Here is a 27,007-nt window from a genome sequence, read left to right on the forward strand (position 1 = left end):
TGTGTCCATACTTTCTCCAACTATTCAAGATTTGACCTCTGTGGTTCTGTCAAGCTGCACCCTGCAAAACATTTTATATCATTTGTGATCATTTTATGAGAAAATAATGCTAACATGTATTTTAAAAATGATAGTAGGAACAGAGAATGTTTGAAAGAGACAACAACCCTACACACCAATGAAAAAAAACAGCTTAAGGCAGTATATTGGTCTTCAATGATCAATGGGAACATTTACCCACCATGTGTCTGTCCTCATGTTGCTCCTGGAACAACATAATAGCCATACTTTCGGGACTATAAGTCAATATTTTTTTTTGAGAAATGACCAGCCTCGACTTATCATCCACTTCGACTTATTTAAGGTTTTTCAAGAAAAAATGTTCATCTACAATGCATTTCATTAGATTTTTTTAGTTCATTTTTTTATTGCTTTCAATTAAAATTTGGGGTAAACTACGATCAACGAAAGCCATTGCTCAAAATATATAAACAAAGTCCAGGATACACATTAACAAAACTCTTTTTTACTGTTTAGACATTATTGAGTATCAGAGTTATCTGTCCTTTAATATGCAAATTTATACCCATTTACAGTAAGTCCTTACACATTCACATGTGGCTCAAATTATAATCAGTTAAAAGTGTTATCTAAACGGCTAATTCCAACCAAATTTAAAGGTAACAATATTTTATTGTATTTCAAAATATCAGGTAATATTGTTTATTAATTACTGTCTGTAATTATGACCCAATCATCAAACTAATTTCCCGCTAATTTCACTCTTGGATGCCCACCCATGACATGTTTACCATTTCGTACACCTGATGATCTTAGACTTCAGAGCAATTGACGTGCAATTCAATGAAAATAATTGAACTTGAGGTCAATGTACACTTTAACAAAAATACAAACATTAATTTTATTCAGGAATACTATACAAAGTAACATCGCTTGAATAATATGCTGTGAAAAACAAACTAAACTCGGATCTCCGCTGACACCTACAAAATAAATTCACACGTCTGACACTTAACTTACCTGGCAAATTTGGCTTAACTATGGCTTTTTTAGTCAATTTTGGTCAAAATTAGGCAGTTGACTTATAGTTCGGAAATACGGTACTGATTCAATAAAATGGGCATCACACTACTCCCTAGAACATTTAAAAAACACACAATATAACAGGATAGAGGTTCACGACTAGTATGACAGTACTGTAGAAGACACCTTACTCTGAATTTTATTTTGTAGTTCAACTGATGGCATTCTTTGCTTTCTAATGAAAATAAGCAACTATACAAATGTTTGCTGTTACCAAATATCAAAATTTAAAATCTATCATAGATCAGTGGAGTTGAGTTCTTATCAGTAATATCCCCCACATCATGGGTATTGCTCATAAAAAATAAGGAATGTACCACTAGCAACTGATGTGCATGTATTTATTGACTAGTATCTCCTATTTTGTTATATTCAGGTGAAGTATGGGGTTTTTACATCTGAACTCCATTATCCCTAGTAAGATTGAGTTAAGATTAGTTTTCCTTAAATTCCATGCTGGCTTAAGTTGTGAAATTTCTTGTGTTTCAGGAATTTATCATCGATATGATGGTGTAGTCCAAGGAAAACCTTCCGACGAAGACAAAGACAGAGGAAGAATAGCGAAGTGGGTCTGGAAAAAGAAACAGAAACTTGCTTCATTTTTTGGTAGTAGTGATCACCAAAGTATGTTGAAATCTGAGGTTGAGTTTTCCATTGAGACTTTTTTGCCAGACATTTTGGAGTCTTTGGTTGAGGGAAGACTGAATGGAACAGATGTGTTGAAGCATATATTAGATGTAGTTCGTGGACTTTCAGCATACTACTTTGGAATTGAAAAACTATGGTGGAATTATGGAGAATATGAAAAGCATGTTTCACAGGTAGGGAAACTGCATTATACTTTATACTTGTCTTGATTTTACTTGTTTGACATGCATTTCTGTTGGCTTTAGCAGTTTTTCCTTCTCACAAAATGATAGTTACAGTCCCTAAACAATTCCATACAAATATTTAATGGATTGATGACTACTGATTGAATGATCACAGACTGATCAATAATCGATGACAGGTCATATCACAGTTTTGTTATGTAAAATGACAGATAATCAGGTCATGTTAATTTCTGAATTAACATCATAAGGAATACAATGAAATGCCATTTTAAATATATTTTAGATTTAATTTAATGAATGGAAATTTTTGTGTCGTCTTAAAAAAAACCAAATGTAAGATAAAAGTAATTAATTGATGTCTAAATTTAAATTATTTGATAAATATTTGAAAAGATGGAAATCCCACACAAAAGAATCTGTATCAAAATATTAAAATCATCCATGTATTAAGTTTTGTAATGGTTAATTGTACAGTATCTGATATGTATTATTATTACCCTGTAAAACATTGTTTTTGGCTCCTAATTCCTAAAAGGTAATGTTCAGTACTCCAAAACTAATCTGAAATATCCTTTTGCATTGACGAACCTTGTGGTAGAATTTCATTGATTATATTGTGAAAGTATTGTTACAAAATATGTTTTAGTGCCACTCAGGTTCCTTTTTCTTGTTTGTTCGTGTGCGTCTGAGTAAACTCATGGACAATTTAAACATAGTTATATGATTGTACTTGTATTATTGTATTAGGATTATTATGGGAATGTTTTCTAAGGGTCAAGACAGAGTTCACTCTCATTGTTTCATCCCTCCTGTCCAGTCAGTCCAAGGCTGTCGACCAGTAACTAGCTTTATTTTGTCTATTTATTCATATTTCTCACCTGTCATTAAAATTCATATATTCTGCTAAGGGATATGATTGTTATGGGCTTGTATAACTGTCTGCCATTTATATACCTCCGTCAATTAAGATTGGACATACCGGTATTATGGTATTGCAGTGTCCAATTGTTTCAAATTTTTCAAATATTTATTTTTAGTTACAGACTTTATTTGTATAAAAATAGGGAGATTTTCTATTTTTGGACTAGATAGAACTCCAAACTTATTGATGAAAAACTCACTTTCAATTTAAAAAAAATTTTTTTCAATTTAGAGTACCGGTAATTAGTTGGAAATTTAGAAGTTTTTTTTTATTATAACTCAATGGTGAATTCACCTATTTTCATGAAGTATTGTTGCAGTGTTTCTTCTAATAGTCTTTTTTTCATACTTACTGAGTGCAAGGCATTTTAGCCAAAATTCTGGGATCCAAAGAAAGCACTTGTCCATCCATCTGTTTGTCTGTTCATGTTATCTTTTAAATGTCCTGTTGCAGGTGCATTTTTTTTACCACTTTCCTTCTGGTCAAAATATTGTCCTGTGTCATATATTAAAATTCAAAATTCAGAGCTGTATCCAACTTGAATTTTGTGTCCATATTTGCCCCACCTGTTCTAGGTCCAACTCCTGCAGGCATATCAAGCTGTACTCAGCAAAGCATTTGATTAAAAATGTCAGCCAGTCATATGCCAATTATGTGGACATCAGTATTGGTCCTTGTTCAAATGTTGATAGATAATGCTTTTTAGGTTGCTAATATCATAATTACAGTACTTTATATTTGCATATGATTTGCATAATTATATATTTATACTCCATGTTATGCAGCAGATTTGGGCCATGTTTACTGCCATATTTATGGCTATGGCACGTGACAGTAACAAAAATTTGATAATCTGGGTTTATTGCCCGTAAACTATAGTTAGCGGCTGCTAAACCTGGTTTATCGCACGCTAACTATAGTTTATGGTCGATAATGATGATTATACTTATTTTATTTATTTTCATTTGCATTTGTTAATTTTAGTTTGGAAAATGTTAATTGAAAATTAAAGTTTTATTCAATCGTTAAGCAAGATTCTGAGAACCTTAATTCTTCTAATGTTAGTTTTTAAAGTATGACCAATCTGATGTCAGGATTTAGATCAGGTGATATAAATTCACCAATGAAATTTAAGTACCGTTAGTGTGAGTTAAATTTGATTAATCATAGCAACCGTAACTTTCCCGCATTAGCAAACGTAAACAAAGATCAGCTGTCTATGCTACAAGTGAATTATGAACCGAGAAAGTAGAATCTGATATTAGTGCCGTTATCGTTAACCTTCGTCGTCTCCGAGATCATCTGCTGGAGGCAAAGTTTAATGGTGTCATCCAATCATTAACTACACTTTGAGACGAAATTGACCAATTTCTGATTAAGATACACAAATCAAAAACAAAACACAATGCTATATGAAATAGCTTAAAAAAAAAAACATAATGAAATTACATTCTGGTTATCTGACTTTTTTTTACTCTTGATAGTATCATGTCCATTCTAAGTGGGGATTAACACTATAGGTATGGTACAGAATTCAAACTCCTGCTGGATTTTAATCTTAATATTCTGTATTTCTAAATTCAGATTTATTTAGGGTTTGAGATGAGGATAAAGGAAATTCAAAATCATTAAGGTAACCACAGGTAACTTCACTAAAAAAAACTCATTGAAAGTTGAAAAATGAATTCTGATTTAATAACAAAAAAAAACAAATAAAATATAAACATCTAAAACTTTCTCATTTAGATCCTTGTAAAACAAAGAAAAGTTCACTGGCCATTGAAGGTCCTATAATTTTTTGTAATTATGACACCATTATATTACGCAAGTAATTTTACAAACAGAGGGGGAAATTTCAGAGCATTAAAGCATGCGTTTTTGGGGGTCACAAAGTTACAAATACATTGTTGGAAAAACACTTAGGGAGAGTAAAAATAAGTGTTTTACCTGTTGAATTCTAAAATACTGTAATGGAGTTAAAATAACTCTGCTGCATTATGGTGTTTTCCAATGTATGCAATTTAGTTGAAGTAATTTAGCATGCGCTATACCTGCTATAAGTCTAGAGGATTGTACAACGATACCGATAAAGATGTTAACACACTATAATAAAGTATATAATGAGCAAAATTTTCAGTCAACAAATGACCTTCTTCAGTGCCTTAAATAAACTGAATGTGTATGAAAGTAAATGGTCTGTGAACACAACTCACTACCTAATCAGGTGAATACCTGTGACGTATACAATTTTTTTTACCGACAGTAACAAAGATCTTGAACATTGTGCTATAGACACACGCTGTGTGTTGATCTTGAATACTGAACTATAAAAATAAAAAATATTTACAAATACTGTTATAAGAAACTATACAAAATAGGAAGAACTTAATGTTTTTTGTTAATTCCGTGTGGGTGTAAAACACGGAGTTCTTTTATCCAAAATCCCTCCCGCTTCACTCTCTGTAGATCGCTGCAGATCTTGTTTTGTTCCACGATGAAGATTTTCATTTTGTTGAAATCATCGAGGCAGTGGTTAGGTAATCTAAAGTGTTGACTCACTGGGAGTAAAGGCTTTTTTGTTAGGTTGCTCCTGTGTCCGTTCAAGCGCTTGTGAAAAGGCTGTTTAGATTCACCAACATATTGAAGGCCACAAATGGGACAGTGGAGCAAATATATTACATTAGCACTCTTGCAGTGCACGTTGCAAAATATTTTGTAGCGTTTCCCCATGACTTTGCTGGTGAATGATGACGAGTGGTGCATTTGGTTGCAACATTTACACCTTTTGTCACCACAGGAGCGACTCTCGCCTGGAGTCAAGTTGGGCTTAGGTATTTCAGCCCTCACAAGTAGACTACGCAAACTGTCTGGCTGTCTGAAAGCAATCATAGGTGGTTTGGGAAAGACTTTGGATAATGTTGAGTTTCTCTCGACAGAGGCCCAGTGCTCACGAATGGTGTTGTGGCTGTTTTTAAGGCAGGGGTGGTATGTTAGAACACAAGGGGTTCTTTTACATTTTTTCTTTGCCTTGTATTGTAGCAGACTACTTCTTGGGATATTGTGAATTTTTTGGAAACCTTCTTTGATGGTCTTGTATTTATATCCCCTTCTTCTTAATATATATATTCATTTTCCCGGCACTACTACTTACAAGAGGGTTTTTGACGTCCTATACTATACCCTGTTGGGTCTCACATGGAGGGCCCAATTTGGTGGGCTTTTTTATCAATTTTATATTTATTTTAATTGTATTTTTAACAAGATAAAAGGGAAATAAATAAGTAGTTAGATAAATTATAATAAAAAAATAAATAAATGTTCCCGGGACTTCGTTCAAGTTATTTATATATTACTTGTTCTATAGCAAGATCATAAGTAACCAATCATCTTCGTCGTAACAAAGTCAGCCTGACAATGGTTAGTTTCATCGCAAAACAGAGTTTTTCGCCGATAAGTAGAGTTTAGCGACCGTAAACTCTAGTTTCCAATGGTAAATTGTATTAAGTGCACCACAAATGCAGTTTATCGTAGACAAACTGTTATTTGCACCTCGGTAACTATAGTTTACATTGATAAACAAAGATTATTGACTGTAAACTCTAGTTAGCGTGCGATGAACTAGGTTTAGCGGCTGCTAACTATAGTTTACGTATGATAAACCCTGATTATCGAATTTTTGTTACTGTCGCATGCCATACATATCATCATAGTTCTAGCTTCACACGTGATAAAATGTACCTCTTAAATATGATACACATGCTTTCTATTTATGTTTCTTGCTTGTATGAGAAGGGGAAGTTTATATGAAATGATAGGTTAGCATCAAACATTACCTGGTATCCAATTCAGGCACAGGAGCTTGTTACAAGACTATATAGGTCATATACATTAGCAGGGCCCCGATATCTATGAATATTCTTTGCCAGTTTGCTCTTTTCTAGTCCCTTATCTGGTTCTCTGGTCAAGATACGACCCAAAGATCGCTAAAATGTACCTCTTTGTAAAATATCAAACACATATCAATGTTTGTTTTTTTTTTGCTTGTATGAGAATGGGAAGTTTACATTAAAAGATGAAATAATCAGTTAACATTGACTTTATATAATATTACCAAGTTTCCGATTCAAACACAGGGGCTCATTATAATTGACTATATGTAATATACATTTTAATCTGGTTTCAGGTAACTAGTTGTTTTGATTGAAAACATTCCTTTCATCACTGTTTCGAAACAGTACCTTATCATATCAAGGGGACAAAGATTCTAGTCGAAGTCATCCAACTGTAGAAAATTCATACCATTTCGGATATTGAAAGTAATCGTAAGCCAAAATCAGTGACAGAGAATATTTGACAATTAGTGACTTTGAAGACTTCAGTCTTTAATTCTTAAAAATGATTATTTTGCTGTTTACAGTATCATTTGGTTGTTGTAATTTTTAAAAAGGATTTTAAAAAGTAGTGTGCCTGAATGTACATTACTTTTCTCTTAATATGAAGGGTATTTTGACTCATTAGTTCAGCCAATCCTGTCAATTTTACACTAATTTCAACAGAAATTTAAAGTGTTTTTATGTCATGGAATACATAAAGTTCACTGCAAGAAAAAATGGCCATGATATGAATATAGGCAGAAAAGTGAGGAGAAAACTCTTTAGAAAATTTAAGAATTGTGGTCAAGACCAACACAAAGGTCTCTGTACAAAATATGTCACCCAAAAACATGTCTTTTTTTATTTATTTTGTAAAAAAGCAAGTAATGTAACAGATTTGACTGAGATTTTCTCATCTTAAAAACCCTGATTTTCCTGAAATTATTGTATATAAAGATTCTCAGATGAATTTTATAAAATATTGATAAAAATTACAACTATTTGTTATTTTAGAAATTCTTTAACCTAGGAGAAGTAAAGGATAAAATTTTAGACTGGGAAATTTTTTTTTTCAAAATCATAACATGTTTATAATTGAAATTTTCTGTTATATTTAATTTGTGAATTTTTTCAGTGTATGAAGCAGTTACTGATGAAGTTTTTCAAAAACCTGATAGAAAATTCAAGAACAAGAAAAGGGAAAGCAGTATTTCATATGGCTATTGTTCTTATTTTCTGCAAAGATCGTTACAACATAGAGTGGGAAACTTCAGACAATAACTTATTGTTCCCATCACTGTTGCCTAATCTAGATAGTAATACAAAGAGATGCACAGACTTAGAGGACCTAAAAGAAAGCTTTCCAACAATGTTCGAGTTAGTATGAATGTTATGTATCTGAAATATATTGTCTCTTCCTCTAATCTAAGAAAACTACGATCCATGGTTACCGTACAGATGATTAGATTGTTAAGTCAGGGATCTGGTTTTTGAAAGTATCTTACGACTAAGGTCAATGTATTAAGCTGATGTTCTTTTGAACTATGACCCAGATAAGTACCTAAGTACCCAAAATTGAAACATTTTGAAAATTCAAAATTCCTGTAATATCTTAAGGGATTCTACTTAACCATTTTATATCTCACTTTTTGATAGATAAGATGGAAAAGTGCTTTATATCATATTTAAAGATAGTTGTAACAACAGATGATAAATATTTGTATATTTTACATATACAGTGTGTTTAAAAATCTCTTTGCAGTGTTGTTTGCAAGAAGATTTTAAATCAAGTTAAAAGAATGATGAACCAAGTACAAAACTGTAATTGGTTTTACTGTATTCCACTTCTTCATTTCATGGAAGGTCGGTTTGAACCATACAAAATAGCACCAAATGTCAAACATTATGACCCTGTGCCAAAATGGTGGGGAACTGACAGTTTTGAAGAAGACTTGAAGAAGTTTAAATCAAAGGAAATTCCCATAAGGTTTGTTTAAGAATTAATATACTGGACTTTAATTCCATCAACTGATTTCTTTGTACATTCAAACAGAATTCTACTTGTAGTTTTTGTTCTTAAGATTTTGAATATTATTTTTGCTTGTTATTTGCCATTATGTGTAAGATAGGTATTTCAGTTGGAGCCATATGCATATGTAGTCCACACACTTCTTGGAGGGTGTTGACTGTACTCAATTTTTGCTTTTACTACTTACAATTATTTTTTTTAATTTAAGTTGAAATTTATGTCACATTGAGGAGGACAAAATATATTTAAGAAAAAAGAGTTTTTATGACTGCAAAATATTTAGGTTGTATAATCATATCATGCTGTCATCATTGTCATCTATTGTCTCTAGACATTTTGTGTCCAGACAATAACTTTGAAAGTATAAACAAAATCCTTTTAATCTGGAAAAATATTTGAAAAAATTAACTGTAAGGGTAATCCTTACCACATCACTGTTAAATCTATGAATTATGTTTTTATTGGTTCTAATATTGACTCTCTTATTAAGTAGATCTTTTTTTAAGAATCATGCATAATATGAAAAATGTGCTACATTTTTATTTTTGTAATTAAGTTGTTTTATGGGTCTATATTATGAAATTGTAATTATTCATTCAAATCTGCCTGGTCTTATGAGATAATCAATATTGAAAATCTAATAGAATCTATTCTATTTGAGTGTCATTTGCAGAGTTGTGTCCCTTAACGGTTTATATGAAAAAACTGAATAAGAGTTTCTGTTTACTATGGCAATTCAAACAAAATAACAACATGAAAATATGTAGGCTTTTTAGCCATGAATACCATTTTGCATGATTCTTAGTTTGAGTGCTACTTAATAAGTTTAAATTTTCAGTTAATTATTATTTTAAAATAATAATTAACTGATAATGTCTGACCTAGGCCACCCTTTGGTCTTCAGTGAATGACAAGGAAACCCTCATACCACAGGGCAGGCTGCAGCTGGCCCCAAAACAACATACCTATCGGTTGCTTTTGGATTTTGAACTAGCTTACAGAAACAGCAAGTACTCTTTTGCTTGTTGTCTTTCATTCTATTTGTTGTTTGTTATTCTGTATTGATCTCAAGAGTAAAATCCAAATTTGCCAGAGTTTTATAGTTTGTTTTATTGTTGTATTTTCCCACTTCTGTCCCAGGTTATTGGAAGGAATAAGCTCTTTCAAACATGTTTTACCTGCCACATACTTCATGTGCCTGTTCCAAGTCAGGAACCTGTAGTCCAGTGGTTTTCATTGTTGTTTATGTTCATTGTTATTTGTTTTATTTTTTTTCTGTAGATTAAGTTGATTTTTGTTTTTTATGAATAGTTTGACATCTTTTATCTTGGGCCTTTTATATGATATTGGTTTTGCCAATCACAGAAGACTGTCTGTGACTTGTAGAAGTTTAATTGTTAGTTGCTTGGCATTTGATGGATCAATATCTCATTGACAATCATGCCACATCTTCTATTTTATATTAACTATAATTGAATTTTATCATCTTTTTGAAATTTTACTAAAAATGCAATACCACAAAAAGAACCATTTTGGATAAGGGGCCACAAAGGGCCAAAAAACAAGCATTGATAAGAGTGGAAGGGAATGGATCTCTTTATCATTATATACACAACAAAAAAGCCACTTAGTTTTTATTCATATTTCAAAATTATGGAATAAATTTGTTACAACAATGATTAGATGTTAAACTGTTATTTTATTGTTTTCATTATTTTGGTTATAAGTTTATAGAAACTTATACAAATATAGATACTGATAGTAATAAAATATATTGAATATTTTCTTGGATGGGCCTTTACATTTTTGTTGAGTATATTATACCTCAAAGGAAGGTTGGAATTGATTTTATAGGTTGTTATCAGAATTGTTTAAGAGTTAGGTGTCAAAAAGGGTCCAGATCAATTCTGGTCAAATTCATATCCTGTGTTAAATGTTGAGTCACAAGAAAGATTCAAAGCTGTATCAAGCTTGACCATTGTCTATATACTTGCACCAATTCTGCCACTGTACACCTTGTGAAGCATTTTATTATGTAATGCATAAAAATACTGTATCAACACTTGTATAATATGTTACAAGATTGAAGTATAATGAAAGTAGATAAACTATTAAAAGTTGAATAGAAAGTAACTTAATAATGTTTGTTTAATTTTCAGTTATTCTTTGGAGGTTCTCAAAGTAATTAAACCATATTTTGAGGTAGATTATCTGTTAGAAAGGACATTTGTTGCAGCTCTTTCTCGACCACAGTTCAAAGATTTCAATTTTGAGAACTTTTCCCCAGATGTATTGTTGGCTGCCATGTATTTCTGTGTGAAAACTACAGAAGAGTGTGATGGTCTAGTTCAGGTAGTAAAAGTATCAAGTAGTTTATTTATTGACACTTCTTTTTACTAGGCTAACTTTGATTGTTGTAATTGTTCTAAAAAATGTAAATGTGTTTTGTTACATAGTCATTGACTTGTGCATATTTTTATTTAGTTAAATTTTGTTGGACTTAATTAATTTCTTATTTATATTCTACTACTATAAAATATGTCCTTGGTTGTCTCATGGTGACCTGCTGGCCTTGAGTATGGAAGTTTGCGAACTAAGTTCCAAAACAGTAACCAGTTACAAGCACTTTCCTGATGTCAAAACAGTTACTTGAATTAGAGAGTATTGATCTCTTTGAAATTGTTATGCAAGGTGCCTTACCCACAGGGAAGTTTGGAAATGAAAATTATGTCCTGATTGTAGGATAGCAGAGGTTTGAAAAGTCTTCCAATAATGAAGTTTAATGCACTGAAATATAATATGGCTATATTAAGTATCATTTTTTAGGAAAATCATTCTACTTTCAAATCAGGGTTGTTGTACAAATGTATTGTAGTCACAAATTGTAAAATTTTGGGTGTTGTGAGAGTGCCCTATTTTCCTTCACAAATACAGGCTGTTAAAAAGTCAATTTTGATTATGAAAACATGAAAAAATTGTTAATGATCTAAGTGTCCTTCAAAGTAAGCATTAAGGATTACATGAAGCTGGAGTTTTGAGAAATAAATATTGTCATGCAAAGAAATATTGACTTAGTTTTGCAAACTGTATTTTTGTGTTAATTTTAAGCAAATTTTCATCAATTGTATTGAACTCGTGCACATTTATTGACCACAGTGGGTTAAATGTATAGATTTTGTAACAAGTACCGATTGAATGAACTCTCAATTTTTTGTAGTGATAAGAATTATTTTTAATTAGTCAACAAAAAGGCCAATATTGGTGGTATAAGCTACCTCTTAAATGCGGAATTTCATGTGCACAGTGTATAATCTACCATATATTCAGGCCAGTCAATAACTAGTACTCTAAGTCAAAATTACACTCTTGTGTTGTTGCATTTTGCTTATATGTGATTATTTTGTTTAGTTTTCAAGAAATCTTTGATAGGATTTTGTATTTGTTTTCTTATTTGGATATCCACTTATTTTTTCAAGTGACATTTATAAGACTCAGACCAATCTGAATGTGATATGTTTTAATTCTGGATTGTAATAGTCAATGTGCGTGGTCTTTCAAACTTTGAACATCTAGGAACCCCTCTTTCTTTATAATACATTTTTTTGTACCTCTTGATGAACATGGACTCCATATATATTAAATTAGGGCTAAATTGATATCATGACTTCTGTAAGCAAATTCGTATTTACAATTTTAACTGTATAATAAACCATAATTCAGAATCTTGTATCATTATAAAATTTAGAAACAAGGAGTCTTGGCAATTTAAAAATTCTCTGCCTTTTATGCATGCAGTAACCAAGCGTGATACAGTGGTTTCCACTTAGTCATATACCTGTTAATTGCATAGAGCCTCAAAGAACAAAAACAGTTCCCATCTTATCCATGTGAAAAAATCTCCTATTTTCATAACATAAGGCCAAAAAACCATACTAATGATTGTCAGACCTATGTCAGGCTGAAATCATAGTATCATTGTTTCACTGGATGTTACATGTAGCAAAAGTCATTTTGCTTTACCATTAGACTCAAAAGGAACATGCAGAGACAAACTAACTCGAAGTTAGATGTGAAGGGTACAGGTTTACCTGCCAGAATGTTCAATACTTTTACTCGCTTTTAATTTAGGACAGCTTAACTCTTTTAAGAACCTATTCTTTCGACACCTGGATACTATTAGTAACAGTTATGTTTTTATTTTTAAGAAAATGTTCCAAGTCAATGGCTAATAAGCTTTTCAAACTGAAAAAAAACTTGCCATTGACACAAATAATCAAACTGGTCAGAAAAAGTGTTTTGGCATTGTAGTGTTTGTCGCATTTCATGACCTTTCAAAATCCTTGTTCCACAATACAATGCAATGAAAGTCTTTTTGTTTCTTTCTTTTGGCTTTTACTGGCATTTTTAAGACAAATATCAGCGATATGGAGTAAAACAAAAAATTAATACGAAATCAGTTAGAATACAATAATGCACCGTTTCGTTATGTGCAATAAAATCAACTTTGACCTATAAAGGAATGTCATTTCTGCTATTTTCTTTGAGTTGCATTTATTGCATTATTGGTATCGTCTTTTTTTAAAAATGAATGCATGCTTTCTTTTTCTTAACAAAATGATAGTTTCATGGTAGCCAGGACAACAAGAAATTATTAGCTTTCCATCAATATATAATTTAGCCATATTATATTCCGGTGCATTAAATTCTCAAAAAATCGATAGCCTGCTATCCTATTATGATCAGTTTAGAAATGTTGGGACAAGAAACAAGCATTTCTTGATATCTAGACAATATCAGAATCAAAGTGTGATGATCACTCTGAAATCCTTAGAAAAGTGCTATTCTACCAAAGGAAGAAATTTAGGTGCCAAAAAAGACAATAACTTGAGTAGAAGTGTAGAGATGTCTCTGAAATTTCAGTAAAAGATGTTGGTAAGAACTAGAAATTGGGGACCAAATACAAAACATTTTTCTGTTTCTGGTTTTGGTGCAAAACTTGAGTAAAACAATGCCAAAATACTACAAGTTTTCATACCACTAAAGGAAAGTTTTGATGGATTTAAGGGGTCAAAAAGGCTTTAAGAACTAAGGGTCAATAAAGGGCACAGAATAAACATTGTATTCATTTTTGTACAATTTTTTTCCTTTTGTTTGTCTTATCAATATCGAAGTTCTTAGCCATCTTTTTCACTGTGGTGACAAATCATGCACTATGTTTAACAAATAATCACAGTCAAATCCAGAGATATATCAAAGTTGAATGGTTTGTCTGTAATTTCCTGAACAGTTTGACCTTCATGGTATTAAACTTCCCGGTGAAGCATTTTATTGTACTTACATTATTTTGTGTCAGTCAACTTGTATTTATTGTTTATTTCAATTAATGATCTTCAAAAAGTTACAGAATCAGACAGCCTGTGTTTGTTTTTCGTTTTTACTCATGTCTAGGCAGTAACTTTTTTGCCTTTTGGTGTAGACTTTTGATATTTGGGGTGAGAGTAGATCAGCTCAAGATGATGTGTTGCATATCATGGTTGTGACACTTGAACATGAACTTTGACCTGAAGATCAAATTTATTATACACAGCATTTTACCCACAGTGAGTCCTACGAAGATGTTTTCCATCTCAATGATACCTAGTTCTTTGCCATAGCTAACCATTTTCTTTAACTAAGGCACACAAAATTGAATCAGTATCACCATACTTTTTGTTTGATAATTACAGGAATTTCAAATGATGATGGCAAAGTTGTTGACAAGACTACAAAGTTTCAGTGGTGGTGAATACCAGTAAGTAGAATTGTGTGTTCTTATGTACATGTTTAAGATATAGAAAAAAATCAGCAATAAAAAATATCAAAATGCAAAGATAAATAAAAAGATACAGGAAACAACTCTGTTAAGAATGGAAGTATTAACAGTTTAAGTCATTTAAATTGTGAAGAGTACCACATGAAGTTTTAATTTGGGTTGTGTGGATACATACACATATGGGGCAACTTTTCATTTTTTAGATATATGTATATGAAAAGGGTTAAAACTTTAACAAATTATATGTTTAAGGGGTATCGAATCATCAATAAGTTAATTTTTGGCTTGGTTGCAATCTTGCAAATCGACTTAAAGAATGGTGAATGTTGGTTGGGTTGGCGGCTGCAGTGGGACTCAGGGAAAATATTTTTGCAACATATTTCTTGCTCAGCATCTAAAATTAGGTCTGTCATACTTTTACTTCCTGTTAAAAGTCTTGGTGTATTTTTCAGTGGCAACCCAGCTGTTTCTGTATTTGACCCATTTTAAGCTTATCTGGTCATAGGTCGCCTAAGCTATTGCCATCAGTTGGTGTCAGATGTCATTGTTGTCTGAGTCATTGACATTGTTAACATTTTCTTCAAACAGCTTCTCCTCTGAAAATGCTGGACAGAATTCAATGAAAGTTGTTATGATTCTTTCTTGGGGTATCCTGCACAATATGTATGCATTGATTTTTGATCTGTTGAAAAACGTGCCCCTTGACAAAAAATAGAATTAACGTAGGGGTCAGAAATGAGTTATTCACATATATCTCAAAAACTGTAAGGTTTAGCCATAATCTGATGGGGTTAAAATGTTCTACATGACAAGATCTATCTGCATTAAAATTTGCGTAAAAATTTGGTTGACACATATTTGAGTTATTGCGCTTTGTTAATGTTTTTTGCTATTTTTGGTTTATTACTCTCAAAATCTTCTCCTCAGAAACTACAAGACAGAATTCAATGAAAGTTGGAATGCTTTTCCTTAGGGTAGTGAACTCAAATTTTTGTATGTAAAAAAACATGGGAGCCATTACTGAAAATTTAATGTTAGGGTCAGACAGCAGTTTTTTGCATATATCTGAAAAACTGTAAGGTTAAGCTAAATTCTGACTGGGATATAAGTTTTTACCATGATGAGATCTATCTGTAGCCAAATTCTTATGACCCATGTTGGAGTTATTGACCCTTGTGGAAGTTTTTTCTGCTATTTTTTTTTAGCTCCCCTGGCATTAGTCCATGTGAGGCATCCGTCGTTGTCTTGTTTACAGTTTTTGAACATCTTCTCCTATGAAACTACTAAATGGATTTATAAGAAACTTAGCATGATTGTTTCATAGGGTATCCTGCACAAAATGAATGTTTGGATTTTTGATTTGTATAAAAACATGGCTGCTGTTACTAAAAATAGAGCGTAGGGGTGAGACAACAGTTTTTTTGCATATACATGTATCTCTTAAACAGTTAGGTTTAACTAAATTCTGACATGGGAGTAAAAGGTTTCAGCATGATGAGATCTATCAGTGGTCTAATTTTTGTAAAAATATGTTGACCCATGTTGGAGTTATTGCCCTTTTTGGACATTTTTGCTATTGTTGATGTTATTTCTTTTAAAAAAATAACTACTGAACAGAATTCAGTGAAAGTAGGTATGATTAATTCTCAGGGTATCAAGCACAAAATGAGTGTTTGGATGTTTGATCTGCGAAAAAAAATGGTTGCTGTTAAGAAATATAACATAGGAGTTAAAATACAATTTTTCATAAAATACAAAAATGCTCTTTTTCAGCATTATGTTTTTTTGTCAAACATGGTAACAAAGCATGATACTTTTACTTACTTAGTTTGTAGGGCATGGTTTGCCATTTGAGCAATTCAGGCTGTTCGAGAGCCTCTTTTTATTATATTACCTTAAAATATCTTCTCAAATACTACAAGACAGAATTCAATGAAAGTTGTCTAATTTATTCCTTAGGGTATTCTGCAAAAAAATATGGGCTGAATTTTTTATCCATGAAAAAACATGGCAGCCATTACTAAAAGAGTAATCAAGGGAACCAAGGTTCTAGTGGTAATCAAAAGAATGTAATCCAGGGACAAAGACCAGACATGGAAAACAGACATACACAACAAAGAACATAAAGTAACTAAAAATACATACAAAGTAACAAAAGCAAATGAACACATTGGACTCCACTAATAACTGGGAGCATGGACCAGGTGCACCGGTAGGGTAAGCGTCTCTTGCTTTTTTAGAAACACCTGCCGATTTGCTCATAAAAAGTTTAGTTTGGTTTAGTCGAAAGAGGAACGGAAAACTATGACAAGTTAAACAAATTGGTTTTCATGGTGCAGATGGATACACCGTAACATTACATGAGTTCATGATGATGACCATGAAACTTCTGTAGTGATGACTTCAATCTTGTAGCAACATAACCCTGTTCCAGAAGCATAGTTGTTAGAAGTCTGGCACAATACAAAAAGTCTGCGTAGTTTTGCAAGCTCTGGCATAAAGTATGAGTTGTGAAATGAACACTCCATCTGCAGGTGCTGGAGGGATGTTGCCACATATGAAAGGAAAGTTGACAATTCTAAATGAAAAGTCATCACATTTGTCGTAAAGTTTGGTCAGTAGTTTACCCTTAAAATAGAACATAAAAGTCAGACAGCAGTTTTTCCCATATATCTCAAAAACTGTAAGGTTAAGCCAAATTCCGACAAGGGGTATAAGTGTCTAGCATGATGAAATCTATGAGTGGTCTATTTTTTGTAAAAATCTGTATACCCATGTTGGAATCAAAAGCCTTTTGTTTGAGGATTTTTTTCTATTTTTGATGTTATTACTTTTGAAAATATTCTCCTGTGAAACTGCAGGATAAAATTCAATGACAATTGATATGTTTGTATTTTTTGAAAATTTTTATCCAAGAAAAACCATGATCACTTTTAAGAAAATAAAGAATGTGACTAATTGAGCCATGTGAGTGATTCAGGTTCTTTAAAGCCTTATGTTTTTGTAGTTTTGGAAAAATCTTTTTGATGTTTACAGAATGTTAAAAGCTATATATTAAAGCTGATAGCCCTTGATCATAAAAAAATATAAGATTAGGCAGGGCTCCTTCATCAACATGAAAGATTAACTGTGCTATTTTCACTCATTGTTCTTGGCATGGGAAATAGTAATCACACTATTGGTCAATCCGTAACAAATTGTGTTTGGGTTATAACTTTGTAGCATTTGGTACAGGCATTTTATATTTGGCATGAGAGTAGATAAGCTCAAGACAATTTGAAACATACCATGGTTGATAAAATTTGACCTTGAACTAAGACATCAAGGCCAAATCAATGATTTTGCAGTACAGATTCGTTACAGGGCTGTAACTTTGTTGTCTTCAAGTGTAGGCTTTTGATATTTGACATGAGGGTAGACCAGCTCAAGATGATGAGTTGTGTACCACAGTTGATAACCTTTGATCTTGAACTTTGACCTCAAGGTCAAACTAATAATTTGTGCTTGTCTAACTTTGTCTTTTTGTGTAAACATTGGGTATTTGGCATGAAAGTGGATGTGCTTAAATTTTCTGTTTGAATTTGATCCTAAGTTCGTAATTCACTTTTCATAGGCTATGGCAGGGTCCTTAGAGATGGTTTTTATCTCAGTGTTATCTAGTTATAGTGGTTCACTTAATTTTTATTACCATAATGTTATCCTGGTAAAAAATAGTAACAAATAAATGAGTAAAATGTTTTTTTTATTTTCCATTTAAAAGTGTTTCATATTTGTTTGTTATGAATAAAACTAAATAAAAATGGGTCAGACAGAAACAAGAAACAGCCTTGTTGCCATAAAAAAAAAATTGCTAAACAGGAAGTAGAAGTGCAACAGTCCTGACATTGCATCCCATACTGAAGTTGCATACCAAATATCAAGTGGCATTTTTTTTTCATTTAAAAGTGTTTAATATTTTTTTTGCTATGAATAAAACTAAATAAAAATGGGTCTCTCTAAAGAAAGAAGTGGCCTGGTTGCAATAAAAAAAGACTTGTTAACCTGTCTGCCTGATCAACCATTCAACAAGCTGTTTTGCATGAGTGCAACCCAGCAAATAAAAATAAATAAAATGCAGCAACAAATTGAGACATAAGTTAAAAAATGTTGATTCATGATTGCTGCCTGGATACTGCCTTCTTTTTTTGCTGGATTTCCTTCAGTATCTTTTATTACATCATATATTTTAATTTAACTTCAAGTATGGTCCATGAAGGGGTGCAATATAGGTCTAGGGGTGTTATATAGGGCATGGGATATAGGTCTAGGGGTGTTATATAGGGCATGGGATATAGGTGTAGGGATGTTATATAGGGCATGGGATATAGGTTTAGGGGTGTTATATAGGGCATGGGATATAGGTCTAGGGGTGTTATATAGGGCATGGGATATAGGTTTAGGGGTGTTATATAGGGCATGGGATATAGATCTAGGGATGTTATATAGAGCATGGGATATAGGTCTAGGGGTGTTATATAGGGCATGGGATATAGGTCTAGGGATGTTATATAGGGCATGCGATATAGGTGTAGGGGTGTGATATAGGGTATGTGATAAAGGTCTAGAGGTGTGATATAGGGTATATGATATAAGTGTAGAGGTATGATGTAAGGTATGCAATATTAAGATCAAGGGGTGTGATATAGGGTGTGTGATAAAGGTCTATAGGTGTGATGTAGTGTATATGATATAGGCCTGGATGTGTAATATAGGGTATGCAATATTAAGGTCAAGGGGTGTGATATAGGGTGTGTGATATAGAGTAAATGATAAAGGGTTTAAACAAACACTTATAATGCATTTACAAAAAAAAGATATATTTTGATCTAAATATATGATATATGTATATCTCATCTCTCTTTTTGCAAGGAAACAGAAATATGAGGCATTGAAAAGAGTCAGTATAATAGCAGCAGATTTTCTTAGAGTTTGTTTCATTGCATCAATAAAGTGCCATGTTAATTGGTCAACATTTTGGCTGGGTGCTGCAGAGATTTTCTTATATTCTGTCCATGTTCTATCCACATGCCAATCATCTGATGAGAGAAAGGACATAGACAAGGATATTTTAAATTTAGTAGAGCTTAATGAGAGAAAAATTGCAGACAACTTGCAGGGTGTTGTAGATTTTATTGGTACATCTAAATGGTTTACGGTATGTATATTTCAGATGTTGACATTGTACATGTATGTTTAATCAGGTTAAGAAGGGTTTCAGCATGAAAATATTGATCTGGTAGAACAAGTTGTACCACGTTCTGTCAGGGTCAAAAGCATTTTTATTGCAATGACAATGAACAATGCTGTAGTATATGATGTCTCTATACAAAGTCTACTTTCACACATTCAAAAGCAAATGGGACTACATCATATTTGTACTAAACTCTACAATTTGCTTTGCATGATTAGGCCTGTTTAGACTTTCCAGGTGCTAATACATTTTAGAATTGATACAAATACATATGAACATGACACAAAATGTTTTTTTTTAATTTCAGCTTTGGGATGTCGCTTTCAAACTTCAAATACCTGAAGGGTCTACTAAAGATAGATATATAATGTTTCTTCAAACAAGTTTACAACGGTCCCTTAGTTTGAAGGTGTGTGTTTACCTAATATTAATAAACTACATCTATGTTGTACTTTTTGACATCTGAGGGGAGCAGTGAGTTGTAATACCAAGGAAGAATAAATTTACTTATGACAACAAAATGTGCAGTAGGTGAGGGATCTTTTGGCTGTTAAGGGCTCCAACTAGATCAAAATTATATTTAGTCATCTGAATTTAAGAGTTTTCCAATACATGTGGTGAAATCATTTTAATGTAGATCATGCCTAATATTTCTGGTACATAGATTTTCTTATTTTTTTCAAAGATGACCTTTAATAAACATACTTTACAATAGAAAAGTACAAAACATAGGTCACCAAACTTATATTTGAAGCTTAATGTTGACAATTTTTTTAGGTATTCTGTAGGGAATTTTCACTATTTTGCAAACTTTAAAAAACTGGTGCTAAGAACTACATAAAAATCACTTGACCTCACTGAAATCTGAACTTAATCTGCAACTTATCTAGGTTAGCTACATACTAAATATCAGTATATGTATAGAACACTTTAATGACATTCTTTCCGAAAGAAAATTTTTGGTCACTAAACTTTTTATCTTGTAATATTAAAAGAACTAAAATTTCAATTTCATTTTTATAGAATATTTTCTTACCAATTAGCTCCTTTTGATAGAGAATTTTTGAAATTTTTGTATATAGTTTTACCGTACAAATTTTTATCTTACAAAGTCTTATAAAAAATAATTTAAATGTATTATTTTTATATCATTTAAAAAACTATTAGTTAAATACATGTACATCTGTTTGAATTTGCAAGATGGTAGAAGATATAGGTATGATCTACCTATGTTCTCAGTAAATAAAGGAAGAATTACAATGAAGGTTAGATTCTACATCTATGAATGATAGTAATCAAAGCCAAAAGTAAGCTTTTAACATGATGAAGGAGATGCTTTACACCACAAAAACATGATTCAGTGCAAGCTGGTGGACTGGATCTGAAAGAATAGTAATAACCTCAGGAGTAGTGCTCCTATATTCTTGTCATGAAGATTATCATTATCAATCAGGTGTGGCTATTATCCTCTAGAAAGGCTTGGAAAAAGCATTTATTGAATAGAAACCAATTATTAATGGACTTAATAAGTTCAAGATTAAGGGGAAACACATTAGAGTCAACATTTTACACTGTTATGCACCTACATGTACAAATGATGCAAATGAGGAAATAAAAGACACTTTTTATGATGAAATGCAATAACTCGATAAAACACCTAATCATGAGATAAAATACCTAATCATGAGATAAAACATCTGAACATGAGATAAAACACCTGATCATGAGATAAAACACCTGATCATGAGAAAAAAACACCTAATCATGAGATAAAACACCTGATCATGAGATAAAACACCTAATCATGAGATAAAATACCTAATCATGAGATAAAACACCTGATCATGAGAAAAAACACCTAATCATGAGATAAAACACCTGATCATGAGATAAAATCATCATAGATGATCTATTCGTACGGTAAGCTCTGATAATGTTGGGTATGAAAGAACAATGGGAAACATGGATGTAGAATAATGAATGAAAATTGTGACTTGTTGGAATTCAGCTCTTGAAACAATTAGTCATAGGAGGCACACAATTTCCCCATCATGATGTACTTAAGCGAACTTAGTTTTCCCAAAATTGAAGAGACAAGAGACAAGAATCAAATTGGCCAACACATGGAAAAGGTCCCTTCTAGATGTCAGAGTGAAGAGAGGAGCTGATATTGTTAGTGACCACCAACTGATTAAAGATATAATCAAATCTAAACTTAGATCTGCTGGCAAAAATATGATCAAGAAAGTGCTTCGACATAGGTAAGTTAAATGACAAGAGAGTAAAGTAGGATTTCACAATCAAACTCCTTAAAAGGTTCCAACTGCTACAGAATTTGGAAGGAGACACAGTAGATGATAAGTAGGGGAAATATCAAAGATCATAACATTATGAATAATCTATAGGTTATAAACAGATAAGAAGAAGAAGGATCGGATAACACCTAAAACATGGAATAAAATAGATCACAGTAGAAAGGCCAAAAACAAAGTAAGTGATGGTCAATCCAGCAGGCTTAAGGAAAAATTTCAAAAGGAATATTGTGACATACATAAAGATGTTAAAAAGTCATAAGAACTGATAAAAGGAATTACATTAAAAGTCTTGTTGATAAAGCAGAGAAGGTGGAAATAGAATGGTGCCTTAATGGAACAAGGCACACTCTTCTAATTAACAAAAATGATTTGCAGAAAATAAAAAGTATCACCTAACATCCTTAAAGATAAACTTGGAATAAACGTCTGGGGATAGCCAAGGCACGCTCTGGTTTGAATATTTAAGTGAAGTTTTAAATTGACCAAGACCTCAGATCAAATGTACAAAATAAAGCTTTTTTATCTAATCATAAGTTTATATAAGATTTTAATACTTGATTATTAGCCCCTACTAATGAATGTCAAAGGAAAAAATAGTTTAAAGTCCTGTCTGTCTATGAAATTTTAGTTACAGTTTAATTTTGCTATCATCAAATGATTTTTGCAGCGTTATGATTCCTATATATTTTGATCAAATTGTCAGTTGTTTTTGGAAATAATTTCATAGTTTAAAATGATATTTAGTGTGTAGCTAGTATAGATAAGTTGCTTATTAAGTTTAGAAAATATTTCGGTCAAAATGATTTTTTTGTAGATTAATTGCTCTTAACTTTTTTGGCCATTACTTAAGATATTTTTTTGATAAATAGTATATATCATTATCTAAATGACTTACAGTTTAAGATCAAATTTTGGCTGAGTTATGGCCCTTGAACTTGTATAGTTTTGTCACAGTTATAGGTTTTTTTATTTTTCTTTTACAGCCACCAGGGAACAATGTGTTGCTGTTTGCAATTCTCCAAAATTTTGTTTTATTGATTTGTTTTTTAGAATTCAGAACGAGAATTGAAAGAACTATTAGACATTTACTGCATACAACCCAAAAATCTCCACTTGAAGCTGAATGAAATTTTGACAAAGACAGCATTTGTGGTAAGATGCCAATTGCTGAATTTCTTCTGTTTTCTTTTTCATTCAGTCTTGACTGTTATAAGTATTTTTTAGTTTCCTAAGAAGAGTAAAATTCTGCACTCCATCATCTATTATTATTTCATAAATGCTAAATGGACTTTTTTCTTATCATTTTATGATTTTAAGTTACTTGTATGATTTATGTACTTCAGTAATTTTATGGATTACTGATCAAGTTTTAGAATGATTTTTTTACTTTGAATTTTGAACAATTACCAAGCTTTTTCATAGATGCTCTCTGATTTTGATCTGTATTCTAGAATGTGAGTCTACAAATTGAATTTTTGCATCATTCTCCTCATTTTTACGCAAATTATGGTTGTTATTGCCTTAAGATATCAAAATAATATTTTGTATCAATAAGGATTTCATAGAGTTTAAAAATATAACTACAATAAAAGCCTATGGATGTCTATGATATCGTTCCACTATATTCTACTCCACAAAGGTCTGACTAGGACTAATTTTTGGTGTTAAGACTTGAACTGTTGAGGAATTAGGGCAAGAATTAACCGGAAATGAGCATGTCAAATGTTTAATCATAGCCAAAATTCAAAGTTGTATTAAATTTGAATGGAGTGCCCATACCTGCCCTAACTGTTCAGGGTTTGACCTCTGTGTTCAAATCAAGCTGCGCCCTGTGAAACCTTTTAGTTATGGAGTTACGGATCATGGACTGAGAGAGATTAGTGTTCATTTCAGTTTTGTAAAACTAATCTGACACTAAAACTTATATATTTTAATAAAGACTTGTCATAAAGTAGTCAGGGCATATAGTTTTACCACTGTCCATCATTCTTTTCTTCTGTTTTTCAGTCTTTTTTTCTAAACCATTTAAAAATACTTTGCATATTTTTATATGCAAGTGTATATGTGTCTATTGATGCATTACAGATCAAGTTAGAGTTTTGTTATGGTTTGTTGATTTTTAATAGAATTGTGCCCTTTTAATTCAGAAAAAAATTACTGTTGCAACCAGTTTTCCTTATACCTGACTTTTTTTTAAATGATTGAGATATTGAACTGATTTTTTTGTATGCAGATGTATATTTATGAGTAACAAATAGAATTTGAGTTTTATTCAAGTTTGTTGATTTTTTATGGAGTAATGCCTCTTGAACTTGGAAAAATTCTGTTCATTTTTGTTTTCCAGATTTTTTTTTCTAATTGCCTTGGAATAATGAATTGATGTTTGTTATGCAGGTTTTATGATGAGTAATACACCCATGTTGAATTGTGTTCCAGTTTGATGTTTTAAATGGAGTAATTCCCATTTTAACTTTGGAAAATTGTACTGCATTTAGGAGCATTTGTGTCATTCCTACATGTCTTGGTTTTTATGAGATGTTAGGATTACTACAAATAAATACATTAATATCCATGGTTTTCCTTGGAAATTACTTTCAGGCTATTGAAAGGTGTAAAGATTACTTGAAGTTGGACAGCTTTGATGGGAAATCAGATGAAAAAGTCAGAAGTATTGGAATACTGTTATCACATATGTTTATGAAGAATATTCAGCAAGAGAAAGTCCTATCTGAGACAGAAACTTTCCTAAAGTTTGCTGTCAAGTTGCCATCATTTGCAATCTTTGTAAAAATGAAATGTATGTTTGTTGATAAATCATTAAAATACTATAGTTAGTTGAAAAAGTTGAAACTGCATAATGGCCATCACATTATATTTAATGTCTAACTTGATTGCTGTGTGGTCATTTTATCATTGAATTACAAATATGTGCACAACTTGTAATTAGAATGTAATGATATCAGCAAGTTTGACTTATCCAAAGCATTTGGCAGTATGTTCAAGTTAGCAAATCAGAAACTATTTCAAGATTGTGGCCAGTTGCTAAAATCAAGTTTAGCTTTATGGTTGTATATTGTAGAATTTGTAAATGATAAAACATGAAACTTTTTTTACTAAAAAACATACATACATATAGGCCATGGGCAATAATATAGAGTTAAATTTTTGTAATTTTAACATTTTAAACTTTTGTAGATACTTGTCAGAATGCTTTATCAGAGAAATGCCTGGAACATCTTGAGAAGTTTGTGACTGTTATTAAATCCATTTGTTCCGAAATTGTAAATGGTATGGTCACAGTTAATAATTTAATGATGGTTGCTGGTGCCAGAGATCATTTCAAAACTATCATTCTAGAAGTAAAAGATCTTCTTATTGATGTTGATGTTGTCATGACTACACTTTCTTTGAGAAAAAAACAACTAACAAGTTTTGCAGAAGACCAGAAAATTGTGAAAGAGTTCATTTACAGAACCCAAAACTTTGGAGGTACATGTTAATACAACTGCCTTATCATTTATTATACCCTTGCTTGAAATGCAGGAGGTATAAAGTGATCGTGGTGTCAGCCTGTCCGTTTGACCGTTTGTCCATCTTTTGTTCTAATCTTTAACATCTCTAAAATGATTTATAAGAATTCCATGAATCTCACAGATTCATGGTTAGGTTATACCATTGTGCATCAAGAAGACATTGATTACTATCAGAGTGGGTAAAGGCTATGAGGTCTTTAATTTTGAAACGTATGAAAGTTTTAAGTAGGTCAATGAGTGTCAATGCTACATCACTTTTCAGAGACTCTGATATGGCAAAAACATCGCATTTACCCCAAAGATCTTGTGATAATGCAGACACTGTGAAGTCAGCCTTATATCTTGACCTACATTTAGAGATCGACAGTAGAGGAAAACTATTGACCAAACTATACGACAAATGTTATGACTTTTCATTCCATATTGTCAACTTTCTATTCATCTGTGCCAATTTCCCTTCAGCACCTGTGTATGTAGTTTCATATCACAACTCGTACATTATGCCAGAGCTTGCCGTAACTTTTTGTACAGTGCTAGACTTCTGACAATTATGCTTGTGGAACAGGGTTATGTTGCTATAAGATTGAAATCATTACTACGCAATTTTTAGCTGGAGGCCATATGAGCTATTGCTATCACTTGGCATCGTCGTTACAAATTTTTCAAAACTCTTCTCCTCTGTCACTACTTGACCAATATGAACCAAACTTGGTATGAATGTTCCTTGGGTATCCTGCATAGAACAGATATGGGGATTTTTTATTCTTAGAAATACATGGCCGTCTTTACTAAAAATAGAACAAAGGGGTCAGACAGAAGTTTTTCGCATATATATCAAAAACTGTGGGTTTAGCCAAATTTGTTGCAGATAAAAGTATTCAGCATGATGTGATCTATCTGTGGTCAAATTTTCGTGTAAATCTGTTTTGGTCTCACTAACCACTTCTAACGTTTCCATTACTTTACATGTTAAAAAAGTAATTTTCAAAGTCTCACTGTGAATTCCAAGGACAAAGGACATCTTAAAGCTGCATACCGTTGCGAAGCTTGGAAAATAAGGCTTCCAAAATCATTATGCTAATGGTACGATGATAGTAGAAATTCTTCACAAAATTTACTTGAATAAATAATACTGAAAATCCACATTTTTACCTGTTCTGCTAACTGACAGCATGGAGGCAAATTACTCACACATGTAAACAATATTCATACACTTTTGTAGTTAATTACATATATGATTTTAAAGTACACATTCTCAGCTTTATTTTGACTACTTTTAATCATAATACACACAAATAATGCACTTACAATGCATATGTCTAGGTTCAGTGTGTTTTTGGTACTACATAGGGGGGGG

General features: G+C 32.0%; 1 protein-coding gene across 2 annotated transcripts in view; it reads left to right on the forward strand.

Moving 5' to 3' along the window:
* LOC148627220 (E3 ubiquitin-protein ligase rnf213-alpha-like) overlaps nucleotides 1-27,007 on the forward strand; it is a 140,985-nt gene that overhangs the window by 23,126 nt on the left and 90,852 nt on the right. The window contains exons 10-19 of one of the 2 annotated variants that reach the window (XM_088569816.1): nucleotides 1,594-1,925; nucleotides 7,867-8,108; nucleotides 8,494-8,718; nucleotides 10,920-11,112; nucleotides 14,487-14,551; nucleotides 19,481-19,766; nucleotides 20,110-20,211; nucleotides 23,168-23,269; nucleotides 24,716-24,914; nucleotides 25,313-25,606. In XM_088569816.1, the coding sequence (XP_088425942.1) occupies nucleotides 1,594-1,925; nucleotides 7,867-8,108; nucleotides 8,494-8,718; nucleotides 10,920-11,112; nucleotides 14,487-14,551; nucleotides 19,481-19,766; nucleotides 20,110-20,211; nucleotides 23,168-23,269; nucleotides 24,716-24,914; nucleotides 25,313-25,606 (2,040 nt within the window). Of the gene's footprint in view, nucleotides 1-1,593; nucleotides 1,926-7,866; nucleotides 8,109-8,493; nucleotides 8,719-10,919; nucleotides 11,113-14,486; nucleotides 14,552-19,480; nucleotides 19,767-20,109; nucleotides 20,212-22,044; nucleotides 22,064-23,167; nucleotides 23,270-24,715; nucleotides 24,915-25,312; nucleotides 25,607-27,007 lie in introns of those variants that run through there. The other variant, XM_088569825.1, reaches the window with a different exon arrangement.

This window comes from Perna viridis, chromosome 1 (genome assembly GCF_037379345.1).
Source record: "Perna viridis isolate PV_CMFRI_1.1 ecotype Kerala chromosome 1, ASM3737934v1, whole genome shotgun sequence".
In the NCBI taxonomy this organism is placed as follows: Eukaryota; Metazoa; Mollusca; class Bivalvia; order Mytilida; family Mytilidae; genus Perna; species Perna viridis.